The sequence below is a fragment of the Dipodomys ordii genome, unplaced genomic scaffold (genome assembly GCF_000151885.1).
Source record: "Dipodomys ordii isolate 6190 unplaced genomic scaffold, Dord_2.0 Scaffold13, whole genome shotgun sequence".
In the NCBI taxonomy this organism is placed as follows: domain Eukaryota; kingdom Metazoa; phylum Chordata; class Mammalia; order Rodentia; family Heteromyidae; genus Dipodomys; species Dipodomys ordii.
The window spans coordinates 3,102,181-3,116,584 of NW_012267229.1; the positions used below are offsets into that span (position 1 = coordinate 3,102,181).

Here is a 14,404-nt window from a genome sequence, read left to right on the forward strand (position 1 = left end):
TCCAGGTGAAAAGTATATATTTTAATTGTGTAGTACTTCAATTTTCCTGATAATTTGAATTTTTATAAAACCAAGGGACTTTTGACTTGAAAAAGTAATAGTGTGTTTCATGAGCATATTTTAGTTTTTTTTAGTTGAAGTCATATTTTATGGTTTATTGTATTTAAAATTTTGGTCATCATTGTTATTTTACAATACTGGGATTGAACCCAGGGCCTTATACATGCTATACTCCTGTATCACACTTCCTGTACCCTCCTCTCTAAGACAAGAGATAGAGTCTATAGATATACATGTTGTAAAAAATGACAAAGGAGACTTATGCACCAATTACCAAGTTTTCCTCTACTTAACATCCTACAAGACTATCATATCACAAATGAAGAATTAATGCGGACACAGCCCATCAGTCTTATCCTGTGTTCACAGTTTCATTTGTCTGTGTTCACAGTTTCATTTGTCTGTGGCCCACCTGGGCTTAAATCCTATAAACCAATAATTCTCAATTTTGGTAACTAATTTCTAAATATATGCCACATGCAGTGACTCACACTTTGAATCCCAGCTACTCGACAGCTTGAAGTTGGAAAACTGTGTTTAGAGGTAAGCTAAGGCAAGATCTTGTGAGCTCTTCATCTTAACAGAAAAACGCTTGGTTAACAATGCTGATCTAGAGATTCTCATTGAATCAATGAGGTTAAACTTACATACATATGAATTTTTGTCTTTTACATGTACACATAGACACATGCCCACATAAATTTAGCTTTTAGGTTTATTTCTTAGGGTCCACATTTGAATCTAGGATGCTTTTGTACTCTAGGCTGATGATGGCCTTTAGGGAAATTGACTTTCTTAATTGAAAAATATACAATAAAAATAGAAAATAATTGTGACTTTAGTGTAGTGTTCAGAAAAACTGTTTACCATCCATCTCATAAAGCTGAATCTAGAACTGGTTTGTGATCCTTCAAAATTAATTTAAATTTTAACCTAGGTCATTAAGTAAATGGAAACAAATTTAGAGGAAAAATCATAGAAAATAAACATGTAGAAAGTGTAACTCACAAATGCATTTTGTAAGAAAATTACATTTTAATAGGGAACTTCGTAAGTATGAATGACTAACTTTTGAGAACATGAATCTATTCATAGTCTTAGAACATCATTATATCAAAGTCACACTGTCTTCATTGCCTATGATGATCAAGACCTTTGGTCTTTAAGGTTCTTATCATAGTAATTGATGTTTTTACAATTTTAGTTACAAGTTTGGCAGATTTGAATTACAGGTTTTCAGATTTGAATTATAGAGCATCAAAGAAGGTCTGCCTTTTATATAAATTAAATCTATTTATATATTAATCATACACCATTGTAAATCACTTCATACTTTTCAGAGACTTTTCAAGTATATTATTTCAATTCTTTTTTTAACACTTAATCTTCTTTTGTTAATGTTTGGAAAACTCAGAGCCAAGGGTCACATATCAGCCTAGTGACCTGTGCCTTGGTAATCAGGGATGTAAGCCTACAACCTATGTCTTCTAATTCCTAGAATACTCAGGACTCATGGTAAATCTGTGTGTACATGTATCTGCTTTATCCCCATGCTTTCTAATATCAAAGCCCTTCATAACTGGGAGAAACCATTCCGACTGCCATTCAGGTGGAATTGTTCCAATCCTTCATGTCATGGGGATGAGCATGTGACCAGGTCTGGGCCAGACAGAATAGTCATCCTTCTGGCCATGGCACAGTTTCTTCAAAGGTCACCATGTTACTGACATCAGGCAATTCAGCATACTTCCTTGGATTTCTCTGCTAGAACTAGATGAGCAATGATTTCTCTTTGCTGTGGTTGCCAGCATTGGGACTGACATAGGAAAGTGTCAACAGTGTGAAGCTAACCATGACTGCTACTACATGAAATCCCCAGAATTCCATCTGAGTCTCGGAAATGATCATTCTTTGGAATGAGGCTCATTTTAATTTACATGGTGTCTGCTTTGTATGCAATAGCATGTTGTATCTTTCATTCTTTAACTCAAATTGGGTTTTTCTATTCATTTCTGTCTTCAAATCTTAAATGTGCATAAAACATTTTATTTACAGCAAATAACTGTTATCTATTTTAGCAAGTTTAGTTTTGTCTTTGATTCATTTTGTTTCTTTAAACACTGTGTATAATGCTTAACTGCCCTTCGTTAGACCTCTCTTTAAAAGCCATTTGTAATGACTTAACTTGAGACTTATTTTTCCTTTTGAAATAAGACATCCAGAGTTTCTTTATAGCAGCTCCTCAGTGTCTTAGATAATCTGCCTTGCTCCTCTCTCTGTCCTCCTCCTCTGCCAGCTTTAGTATATGGCTCCTACCATCTGGATTTCAGATAGGAAAAGGAGAAAACATTAAAAACAAAAGTGGTATGCCATCTGAATCAGCCCATTTTATGTTTGTTTATTTTTGTGCCAGTCCTGGAGCTTGAACTCAGAGCTTGTGTGCTTTTCCCTTGAGTTTCGTTTGCTCAAGGCTAGTGCTCTACCATTTGAGCCAGGGCTCTACTTCTGGCTTTTTTTAGGGTAGTTTGTTGTAGATAAGAATTTCATGGGCTTTCTTGCCATAGCTGGCTTTGAATTGCAATCCTCAGATCTCAGCCTCCTGAGATCTTTCTCAATGTTCTACAAATTATATTGTTTTATTCATTTAACATTTTTGAATGTTTTTAGAAACTTAAAAATGAGTGGCTCTCATTTTTCTCTATCAGCTAGTCTTATGAGGACATTTATGGTTGAATTCCACAGTTGTGTTCATTTTCTTTATTAGACATAGTAAAAGGTTTTCCACCGCCTAAGGCTTCTAGGCATGCATACAAGGTTAAAATATGCAATTAAATCAAACGGGGCAGCTAAAATTCCACAACAAAGGTAGAAAAAAAGTTTAGAACTTTATTTAGTAAAAAATGAGAAGCCAAAAAAATAGATCCTGCCCAGTGCCCTAAGGTTAACAATTAAGGTGCTTTGTGGAATTAAGACAAGGGGAGAATTCCAGAGATACACAAAGCTCTGATGGGCTGACAAGGGGAAGGAATTTAGAGCCTCTAAACAGAGAAGGAATGTCACGGGAAACAGTTGACCTTGCTATGCCCAGAATTCTCTGACAGCTGTCCTCAGGATACTGTAAAGATGCGAGAACATAAAAATAACCTGGTCCAAATGACAAGTTGAGGTCAGCAATCCCTTTCATATATTACAGTGAACATGTGGGCCTCCTGTTGGAGAGCAGCAACCTCGGTATGGTACCTAGCTTTGGATTCCAGTTGACTTTCTTGTCTTTTTTACACATTTACTGCAGTATGTGTTTAGCACTATGAGAGGAAAACTGTCCCTTTAGCCCATTGGCTGGAATGTCTTACTGGGTCCAATCACTGAGGAGCTCTCACTTAAATGATCACATAGTCTGCTTTTTGGCAGTAATTCATAACCCATTCTACTCTCCGCAGAACAGCCTTTTCAAATTCTTTCTCCAAAGATTTTGTTTTTAAAATATAAACTACATTTCCTTAACCTCTGGATGGCTCTCTACTGCGAAGAAGGCAGTAATTCAAGGTCTTAATTATGATCGTTGCCTGACTTCTCATATCCTACCCGAAAGTCTTGCTCATTTTGTTGGTCTCTCTCATCTTCTTTCTGTCTTTCCAAAGTCCCAGGTTATTTCACGCCTCAGGATCTTTGCATGTGCTATTTTCTTATTCTGGACTGTTCTCTTGATCTCTCTTCCTTCTCTTTTGGTGAAAATTCAAACGATAGATTCTCAGCCTCCCTTGGAGCAGGGATCTTGTATATCTTGTTGACTGAGATACTGATGTAATTCCAACATCCATAAAGGTGTTAGGTACATAATTAATAGTACTTGATGAATAGCTAATACATAAATAAAAGAAAAATAATGAAGCTGTCTACACACATTCTAGGTTATGTCCCACTTTTTTTTTGGTTTCCCCTTTTTCAGTATAGCCCTTTTTTAGTAAGCAAGTGTTATATTTGAACTTGCGGTGGAAAAGAAACTCGTACAGTACAAGTCCTCTCTCTGTGAGTTTGCTAGGTGAAATTTACTTGAACTTTCTAAAAAATGTTGGGACTCATTCAGAAGATAGGTTATTCTTATAAATGATTTTATCAATGGCAACCCTTTTGTACAACTATTTCAAGATAAAAATATAATTTAAAAAAGAAACTACCTTCCTGGTAACATGATCATAGAAGATCTGGGGTATGGTACCACCTTCTTGACCTTCTGAGGCACCAATTGTTAGCTTTTTAAGCAGTCATCTCATTCCTCCTCCTCTTTTCCAGTAAGACTTCTCAGTCAGTTTCCTCTGCTATTTTCATTTCAACAAATTATCATATTCTAAACTGTTGTGATCTTTTTTATTTCTTTCAACTTGATTTGTCTTTCTCTGAGCTTTTCCTCCTTAATAGCTGTAGTAATTCTCAACAGCGTTGTCCCTTTGCTCTCCAGGATCTTGTTCCTATCCACTTTCTTTTTGGATTCACTCATTACATACTCAATTTCTTTTCTTTTTGTCAGTCATGGGGCCTGAACTCTGGGCCTGGGCACTGTCCCTCAGCTCTTCAGCTCAAGGCTAGCGCTCTACCACTTGAGCCACAGTGCCACTTCCTTTTTTTTTCTTTCTGCTTATGTGGTGCTAAGGAATCGAACCCAGGGCCTCATTCATGCAAGGTAAGCACTCTACCACTGAGCCACCTTCCCAGCCCCACAGAGTCTTGATTTGACAAAAACCATCTCATGTTCTCAGGACCACATGTTTCTTCTTTACTGTTTGGTCCAGGGACATCATGCGTCCCTCTAGTCTCTGGTCGGACAGTCTTTCAGCCTGAGTCAGGGACAGTGGAGCAGAAATTGAGTACTTGTTACATTGCAAGCATTGTGAATTCTTCTTTGTGACCTCCCTCAAGGTTCAGCTATCTAAATAATAAGATCCATAAATGTTTATTATAGTGTTACTTAGCACCATCATATCTGTCCATATTCAATTTATTGTCCAGGGGCAGATTTGGCTTCTTACCTTCACTGTGGGCCCTAATTAAGTTAGTATAGTTCTTCTCAAGGCCTTCAATACCTAACACACAGCTTACTATTGTGCTTTTTATATGTAACAGGTATTCTTTGATTACCTATTATGTGCCATACACTGTTCTGGGGTTGGATAGAGACACATACACATTTATAGTATTGTATAGTATATTTAAGTATATATGCATGTGTTATATATGAATCTTTGTGTCCACATTGCTTGGCAGAATGTTGAGCATAGAATAGGTGTTAAAGATAGTCAGTGGCTTCACTGAGAATGGGATACATAGCAAAATGCAATCAAAATCAAATGAAATACAAATCCCATATATCATTGTGTTGATACACTGTCTAATTGAATTCTAGCCTTCTGTATACCTGTTTGCTTGTGTCAATCAATGCTTCTGTTAGGCACTTAGGTTATACCCAGTGTCATTAAATTCACAGTACAAAAATTGCAGCATTTTATGATTTAGAGTTGTGAGCTCAAGCATTGGTAATATGCATTTGTAATTATATGTCTATGAACTTCCATCCCCTCAAAAATATTTTTATGCTTCCTATGTTTGAAATCATGAATCAACAGACTTTCACTTATTTATGAATAGTTGACTTAAAATTTTTGCAATTGGTCTGCTTTCACCTTACAGACAACTGCCTTGGAACCTGTAGGTTTTTGTTTAGATTGTTTTTGCTCTATTTGCAGAAGATTGTTGAGCTTGAATTTCTTGTTTTAGAAATATCTTAGATGGTGATAAACAAGATAAGGTTGGTCAGAAGACTAAGCACTGATTATGAGAAAAGAAAATTGTACACTAAGCTTATGTGTCTGTGGACATGCTACAAAGACACTTATTTGATCAAAAGCACAAATGAGCCTTTTAAATTATTTTGGAGAGTGCTCTCTTGCTTTATTTTAGGAGGGCCATGTCATATTACTTTGTCTGAAAATCATGTGGCCTCAGCCTTTTGTGAGGTCAAGTATATAAATGATTATCTTAAGTTTTTCCTGGGAAAATTTTTATCATGGCATCCTCACTCGAGCAAAATCATAATTAATTTAATATTATCCATATAATAATTCCAGTGAGGGTGGGAGTTAAGAATATTAAAGAATCCTATTTTTAAAATTCCTTGAGCTCTGGTAATTTGGATCAGTGGTAGAGTGCTTGCCTAACATGCATGAAGCCCTGGGTTCATTTCCTCAGTACCACATAAACAGAAAAAGCCAGAAGTGGTGCTATGGCTCAAGTGGTAGAGCGCTAGCCTTGAGCAAAAGAAGCTCAGGGACAGTGTCCAGGCCCTGAGTTCATGCCCCAGCACTGGAAAAAGAAGAGGAAAGAAAAATCCCATGAGAGTAGTAGTGGTTGGAGACATGGCTGAGGTGGTAGGGCACCTGCCAAGGAGTGTGCAGCATCCAATAGTGAATTTGAATCCCAGTCCCAGAAGAAGGAGGAAAAAAGAAAATAGCAAAGACTACTTCAAACAATGAAAAAATGATGAGAAGAAACTAGATCAGTCAAAGAGAATACTGTACAGTTGTAAGAATTAGTTCAGTGTCTGTATGAGAATAGTTTTATTATTGGAACAGTTCAAATACTTACAAAAGTTGAGTATGTGATAAAATTTATTTTAAGGCAGTTAAACCTAGCTTAGTGACCCTGGGTGACTCATCCATACTCTTTGTGCCTCAGTATCTTATCTGTAAGTAAGAATAATTTTAAAAAGGACCATTTTTTTAAAGCAGTGGGTAAGGAGATTAATTTAACATAATTTATGTTATACAATTGATTGACAATTTAGGGGAGAAAACAGGTAATAGAAAATGAGCAAATTATATTCATAATTTCCATAATAAAACTCATAGAAGCCTTAAAGGAAAAGTATTGATAAGCCAAATGTATAAGCATTAAAACTTCCTTTACTGGGACTGGGAAGGTGGCTTAGTGGTAGAGTGCTTGCCTTGCACGTATGAGGCCCTGGGTTCGATTCCTCAGCACCACATAAGCAGGAAAAAAAAGCTGGAAGTGGCACTGTGGCTCAAGTGGTAGAGTGCTAGCCTTGAGCTGAAGAGCTGAGGGACAGCACCCTGGCCCAGAGTTCAGGCCTACGACTGGACACCAAAAAAACCCCAAAACAACAAAAACAAAAACTTCCTTTACTAATTTTTTAACTTACTATGAAATAAAAAGAATTCATACATAAAGCCAAGATAGTTAACAAACTAAGATGTGACACAGAAGGCCAACAGTTTATTGCCTTAATAGATGGAATATATGGTGTTCGTAATAAAAACTCAAGAAGCCATTTAAGAAATGGATACCAAAAATCTTAATTGGGATTGTATTTGATTAATATGACAGAAATCAAGCAAGAGGACTTGCCTTCAACATTTGAGTATTTGGGGTACATTTAAGATACAAACCACATCTAGACACTTGAGGCTCACACCTGTAACTCTAGCTGATCAGAAAGCTGGTATCTGAGGACTGTAATTCAAGCCACCTTAGTGGAAAAGTTCAGGAGGCTCCATCGCAGTCAGCAGAAAATCTGAACTGTAGGTATGACTGAAGTGGTAGAGCACTAGCCAGGAGCAAAAAAGCTGAGTTGCAAGCATAAAGAGCTGAATTTAAGCCTCAATACTGGGACAAAAAAAGAAGACAAAAAAAAAAAACAGACAAAAAGATCTAAACTACAGTGTAGACGTTTAACTTTGTTCATAACTAAATAAATGTAAATTGAGATAACAGTGAGACCATTTTATTAATCAGATTAGTAATAAAGGGTTTGCAAATACCCTGTCTTGATGTAGTTATAGGGAAATGCATATTCTCAAACTGTGTCTTGTAAGTGTAAAAATACTTAAGAGGACAGTTTAGAGATCTGTAGCAAATAATTTGAATGCCAATTGGTTCATTAACTATTTTTCAAATATATCCTATGGAAATATTAATAGATGTATGAAAGATAAATAGATCTAGATGTTAATAGTAATATTGTCTGTAATAGTAAAACAAAACCAAATGAAACACAAAGGAACAAAAATCTGAAACATACTAAATGTATACCAGTACCGTGATTCAGATTCATTTTCTTCTCAGCACTTCTTACTGTCTGGTTAGATTTTTTTTATCTCCCAACCTGCCCAACAAGATTTATGCAGAAATCTATGTTGTTCACTGCTGTATCCCCAAGAGCGATAGATGATTCCTGATCCTTGGTTCCCATTATTTGGATTAATTAACAGAGAGTTGAATGGCTGGATCAGGAAGGCTAGAGGGGAACCCTCTGCTGTGTTTGCAAACAATGAGTTCACTCAGGATCTTGGCAGTGAAAGAGAAGAAGTGGAAAGGCTGCTCGACTGCAGACTCTTGGGGAACTGACAGGATTTGACATGGTTTGAAGTACTGAGTCACAGAGAAAGAAGCAGCAGAAGATTTTAAGAGTCATTTAACCTCTATGAAACTCAGGTTCTTTCTCTGTGAAATCATAATAAAATACATGTCAGAGTGGCTCTGGAAATTGCATGGGGCCAAGGCCTGGTGCAGGATTTTTTTTTTCTGTGAGCTTCTTGTCTCTTTTACTCCCTTCTCTGTAGATTCAGAAGGTTAAGGGGTTTTATTGATGGTGGTATTATTGTTGGTGTTATTGCTTTTTGTTGTTGTTGTTGTCTTTTTAGGAGGGGACAAAAAGAGAGCACAGGAATGGAGAGAGGGAGGGTAAACCAAAGCAGTCATGGTAGTCAGTATACACTATGTAATAAATGAACTGTACAGCTTTGGGCAGAGATGGAGGGAGAAAATGTGGGAAAGGGATGGCATTGTCTAAGAAGCATTGTACTCATTACTGATAGAATTGTAACACTTTGTACAACTAATTAATAATAAAAATTTTTGGAAAGGCAATTAAAAATTCACCCCAGTTTTAGTTTAAATTTCATTTTTTCCCAAAGCAAAGGTTTAAACACAATACTCTGGCTTACAAAAACAAGTAGTTTCAGCTGAGCATGGTAGTTCACACCTCTAATCTCAGCACTTAGGAGGCTAAGCTCGATGGGTCATGAGTTCAAAGCCAGCTTGGCATACACAGTGAGAAAATCTGCCCCCCAAAACAAAACAAACAACAACAACAATGTATTTTTGTCTCAGACAAAACAAAAAAAATGCTAATTTATCTACCAACCTCTCTATTTCCTTATCCCTGAGGCTACTACTTCACCACTTTTAATTCTTAGCTGTTTCTTCTAGAAGTTACATCCATAATTCAGCATACTACTTTTATATTAATTATCTTCAATTTTAGATATTATTTAAATATTAAATATGTTCACACTAGAAAAAATTAGAATTTAGTTCTCTTCCATTCCCATATGTATCTTTCTTCCTCTCAGTGTATTATATTCCCATTTTTTTAGCTTGTCAGTATTGAGAGTTTACATTTCCTATCGATGTTGGCATGTGAGCTATGTAGTGGTCTGATTCCATTTTCTTGTGATACTGGGGATTAAACTGAGGGCATTGCATAAGTCAGGCAAACACTCTGTCACTAAGCTATACTCCTAGACCTCCATTTCCTTTTTAAACAAAAAAGTTTTATTCTTTTCCCTGAGTTAACATCTTTCTCATTATTTTGTTGTTTTGGCTGTTGTGGTTCATACTAATCCCTCTTTCATCCTCCAAACTTCCTTCAGAAATCTGAAATGTTTCCTCATTCAAATCCAACATGTATTTTGTCTATTTGTTTTTTCCTCTCCTTGGAAACAGCTTTCCTAGCCATCTCTGGCTTTCTGCTCCAATTTGGACTCTTTGATCTCTAGTTCTGTACCACCTGAGAATCCCCTCATTTGTTTTTTTTCCCCTCATTTGTTTGTTTTGAATCATGTTTCCAGTATCATTTTCTTCATCATTTACTTAATTTTGTCAAGCTTCTTTTATTCTGTTAGCTCTCTGAGAAAGGATGATTGAGAAGTAAACTCCTGAAGATTTTGTACTTTATTCTTCTGTATGATTGATTGACATTTTGGCTGAATATAGAATTCGATGTTGGAAATACTTTTGCCTAAAATTTTGAAGACAGCGCATGATTTATAAGGTATCCTTTAAAAAAAAATCCAGTTGTCTCTTATTTGTGTGTCTAGAACCAGGTACTCCTCACTGTACAAGTTGGAATGAATGCATTGAGTGGAGCATGTTGGCTTTCTTTTTTCTTTTTATTGTGAAAATACTTTACAGAGGAGTGATAGATACATGAGCAAGGTAATGAGTACATTTCTTATCAGGCATTTCCTTCTCCTTTGTTTTCCCCCTACCATCCCTTCCCTCCCACCTTCTCAACTACACTCCCCCACCCACCTAAATTGTAAAGTTTGTTTTTCAACATAGCATCTTGTACATCTCATTGTTGCAAGGTCAACCTGTATCCCTATAGTTGTGTTGAGAAATCCAATATGATCCTCTTATTTTCCGTGTAATCTCTTTTTTTTCCTCTTTTGGAAATTTTTAAACCTTTTTTTCTCAATATTTTAAAGTTTACAGTGACATTCTAATAGCATAGATTTACAGTGATATCTTTCTTTCTTTTCTTTTCCTCTTGTTCACCATGAAATCTTCATAGGTCTCTTTGTTCATTAGCTTGCTGGGAGTTTGATGGATCCTTTCATTTTAAGTGTGCATCCTTCACTTGTTGGAAATATTTTTGAAGGATTTCTTTGAAAATATTTACATTTCACTTCTACTTTCTCTTCCTGAAACTCATTGGAACATCTAGCCTATTTTAATTTTCTTATATTTTCTATTTTCACTCATTCAGCCCTTCATTCTCTCTTTCTCTCTTTCATCTCTCATCTCTCTGTCACTAAGAGAAGAGGACTGGTCTCAGGGCTAAGTAAACACTTCTAAGCAACATTCCTAGATCTCTCACTGTCCTTGTCGTCCTCCTCCTCCTGCTCCTCCTCCTCCTGCTGCTGCTCCTGCTCCTCCTCCTCCTCCTCTTCCTCCTCCTCCTGCTCCTCCTGCTCCTCCTCCTGCTCCTGCTCCTCCTGCTCCTCCTCCTCCTCCTCCTCCTGCTCTTGCTCCTCCTCCTCCTCCTCCTGCTCCTGCTCTCCTGCTCCTGCTCCTCCTCCTCCTCCCCCTCCTCCTCCTCCTCCTGCTCCTCCTCCTCTTCCTCCTGCTCCTCTTCTTCCCTCCTCCCTCCTCTCCCACCTCCTCCTCCTCCTGCTCCTGCTCCTCCTCCTCCTTCTGCTCCTCCTGCTCCTCCTCCTCCTTCTGCTCCTCCTGCTCCTCCTCCTGCTCCTGCTCCGCCTCCTGCTCCTGCTCCGCCTCCTCCTCCTGCTCCTCCTCCTGCTCCTGCTCCTGCTCCTCCTGCTCCTCCTCCTGCTCCTCCTCCTCCTGTTCCTGCTCCTCCTCCTTTTCCTCCTCCTCCTCCTCCTCTTCTTCTTCTTCTCCTCCTCCTCCTCTTCCTCCTCCTTTTCCTCTATTCTCCTCCTCCTTTTGCTTTTCTTCTTTCTGTTCACCTCATTTTCATGATTACACCTATTACTTTTTTATAATATTTTTCCATATATTTTTTATTGTAAAAATACTGTATAGAGGGATTACAGATTCATGAGTGGGGTAATGAGTACATCTTCTATCCAGCATTGTTACTTCCTTTGTTTTTACCCTACCATCCCTTCCCTTACCGCCTTCCCAACTCCTCCTCCACGCCCCCCCATACCCCCAGAATTGTAAAGCTCATTTTCAACATAATGTCTTGTACATCTCATTGTTACAATGGGTCAACCTGTATCCTTATTTAAGCACTTTATTATATCTTTTCCCCTCTCCAAATCATAAAAATGTATATACAAGATGCACAACACTGGAATCAGATACAGTGAAAACAGAGGTTATACCCTGGGGGAAGAATGTATAAAAGAAACAAAAGAATCACATAGTGCATTGTAAGTTCATTAAAAACAATAGCAAGAAAGAAAAAACCACTTTGCACCTGTAGAAAACTAAAGCTAGATCTGTATTTATCACCCTGCACCAGAATCAACTCCAAATGGATCAAAGACCTCAAAATAAAAGCAGACACCCTGAAAATATTACAGGAAGAAACTCTAGGGCTCTTTAGCACAGGGCAAAATTTTCTGAATAGAGACCCAGAAATACAACAAATCAAAGAAAGGTTGGACAAATGGGATTGCATGAAACTGCAGAGCTTCTACATGGCAAAGGACATAGCTAGCAAGATCAATAGAAAGCCCACGGACTGGGAGAAGATCTTCGCTAGCCATAAAATAGACAAGGGTCTCATATCTAAAATATACTTAGAGCTCAAAAAATTAAATCCCCCAATAACAAATCCTTAAAGAAACAACTGCCCAATTGATAAGTGGGCTAAAGACTTAAATACCTCTTATTTTCATCTGAAAGCCCTTACCATAGGGTATGGGTAAGTTACTTTTTCAGTGTTTCTTACGTAAGTCATTCCTGTGTTTGTTGGGTTGCAGCAAAGGAACCATCCAGTCTTCTATTCAGAATATCTCATCCCGGTATCTCATGTCCTGGAAGCTGAGTATCTCATTATTTAAATATTTTAGTCCTTGTTTTCAAAGTCTACCCCTTTTTATTGTTCGTTTGTTCTGAGTTGAGCCTAATGCCCCTAAGTCTCAAGTCTCTCTTGTTAAGCTTTTTTTTTTTTTTAAAGAATAACTGTCTTGGATCCTCCAATCTTAGGAAGGAGTAATTTCATTCTAGCAAGAATCCTGGGCTCTAGTTTGGGAGGTCAACAAAGTAGGGTCAAAGAATAAAGATTAGTATGCTTCCTTCTGTCCCAATATTACCCTCCTCCTCCTGCTCTTTCCTGTTCTTCCTTAAAAAAAAAAACCCACAATTTAAAATGCTTAAAAGAATTCTTAGCAGGCCCTAGTTTGCTGAGATATGGTCTAGAAGATTCTTTTGGATGCTTTCAAGCAGCTGTCTTCATTCATCCCTATCCTATACTCCTGCCTGCAGAGGAAATTGAATCCTCTAACGTCCAATCCTTTTCAGTGTTATGGAAAAACTAGATGGAGGCGGCTCCTGTAGTTGCCCACTCCAGGGTCCCTCACCCCATGGACAAGTAGGTTTCAGCTTTCAAAGGACTGCTACATGAACAGTTGCTAGGTTCATTTTCCCATCTTCCAAAAAGTCAGTTATTTTCTTGCCTGCCTTTTCTTTTACAGTTTGGTGTCATGCTTCCTTTCTTATCAATTTGCTGGAATTTGTGGAGCGAGTGGCGATAAATGCACATATTTAATCTACTAAGTTTAACCAGAAGCTCTCCCCCCAATCCAGTTTTTATTTTTACTACTTTCTTTGATAGTTCTTGGGTTAACTTTGCATTTGTTCTCCACGTGCTCACTTGCGAGGCCAGATGTTCGAAGAAGATGTCCTTGGGGAAGAAAAATGAGGGATTTCAAAGTGTAATGTTCTTGAAATGCTCACAGTGGTTCAGTTAGTGTGAGATCTCAAGGAGGCAGGCTGCTTCTAACCACCAGACTCAGAATAGAAATACAGTTTCACCCTTATTTGTGTAAGCCATCAGGAGCATTTTTAAATGTTTGTAATAAAGTTTGTGGCTTATTGTTTAAAATTGATTTTAAGGTAGTAAATCAAAGCTTTTTTGGTTGTGTGTCCCTGACAACAAGTAGAGCCTGGGGAGAGGTCCCTAAGAGCTGATCAAAGAGAGTTGTTGAGCATTTATTTTTGTGGAGTTGCATTTGGTCCTTTAATCTAGTAGTGTTTCCAGTTCCATTCAGAATACAGTACTATATACTACATCCCCTACTCATGGCATCTTGGCAGCATCTGGCACTATCTTTGCCAAATGGCCTCTGTTCAGGCATAAGCCTGCCTTTGCCCTCAAGTTTATATGAAATACGAGCATGCCATAATATGTGCATCTTTTAAGATCTTTTTCATGATATATGTATATGTATATGTGTATAAATATATTTGTTCTAGTGATCAAATGAAAATTTAAAATTAAAAAAGTAAAATTCACTAAAAAAATAACTGTGAGTCCCTTGTGTGCAGGTTCACCTTTCCTTGCCAGTGAAGATGGCGTGCTTGGCGGAGTAATTGTCCTCCGGTCATGCAGATGTTCTACAGAGCCCGACTCCCCTCAGAATAAGCAGACGCTTCTAGGTAAGTTGGACACAGACATAATGTATTTTTCTTTTCTTTCTTTTTTTTTTTTTTTTGGGTCCGGTCGTGGGGCCTGAACTCTGGGCCTGGGCGCTGTCCCTCAGCTCTTCAGCTCAAGACTAGCGCTCTACCACTT

The 14,404-nt window shown here is 37.7% G+C and overlaps 1 protein-coding gene across 2 annotated transcripts in view; it reads left to right on the plus strand.

Annotated features, from left to right (window-relative positions):
• Positions 1-14,404, plus strand: part of Tasp1 (taspase, threonine aspartase, 1) — a 227,822-nt gene that overhangs the window by 144,722 nt on the left and 68,696 nt on the right. For both annotated transcript variants that reach the window (XM_013010937.1, XM_013010938.1), the window contains one exon: positions 14,158-14,268. In XM_013010937.1, coding sequence (XP_012866391.1) covers positions 14,158-14,268 — 111 coding nt within the window. The remainder of the gene's footprint in view (positions 1-14,157; positions 14,269-14,404) is intronic.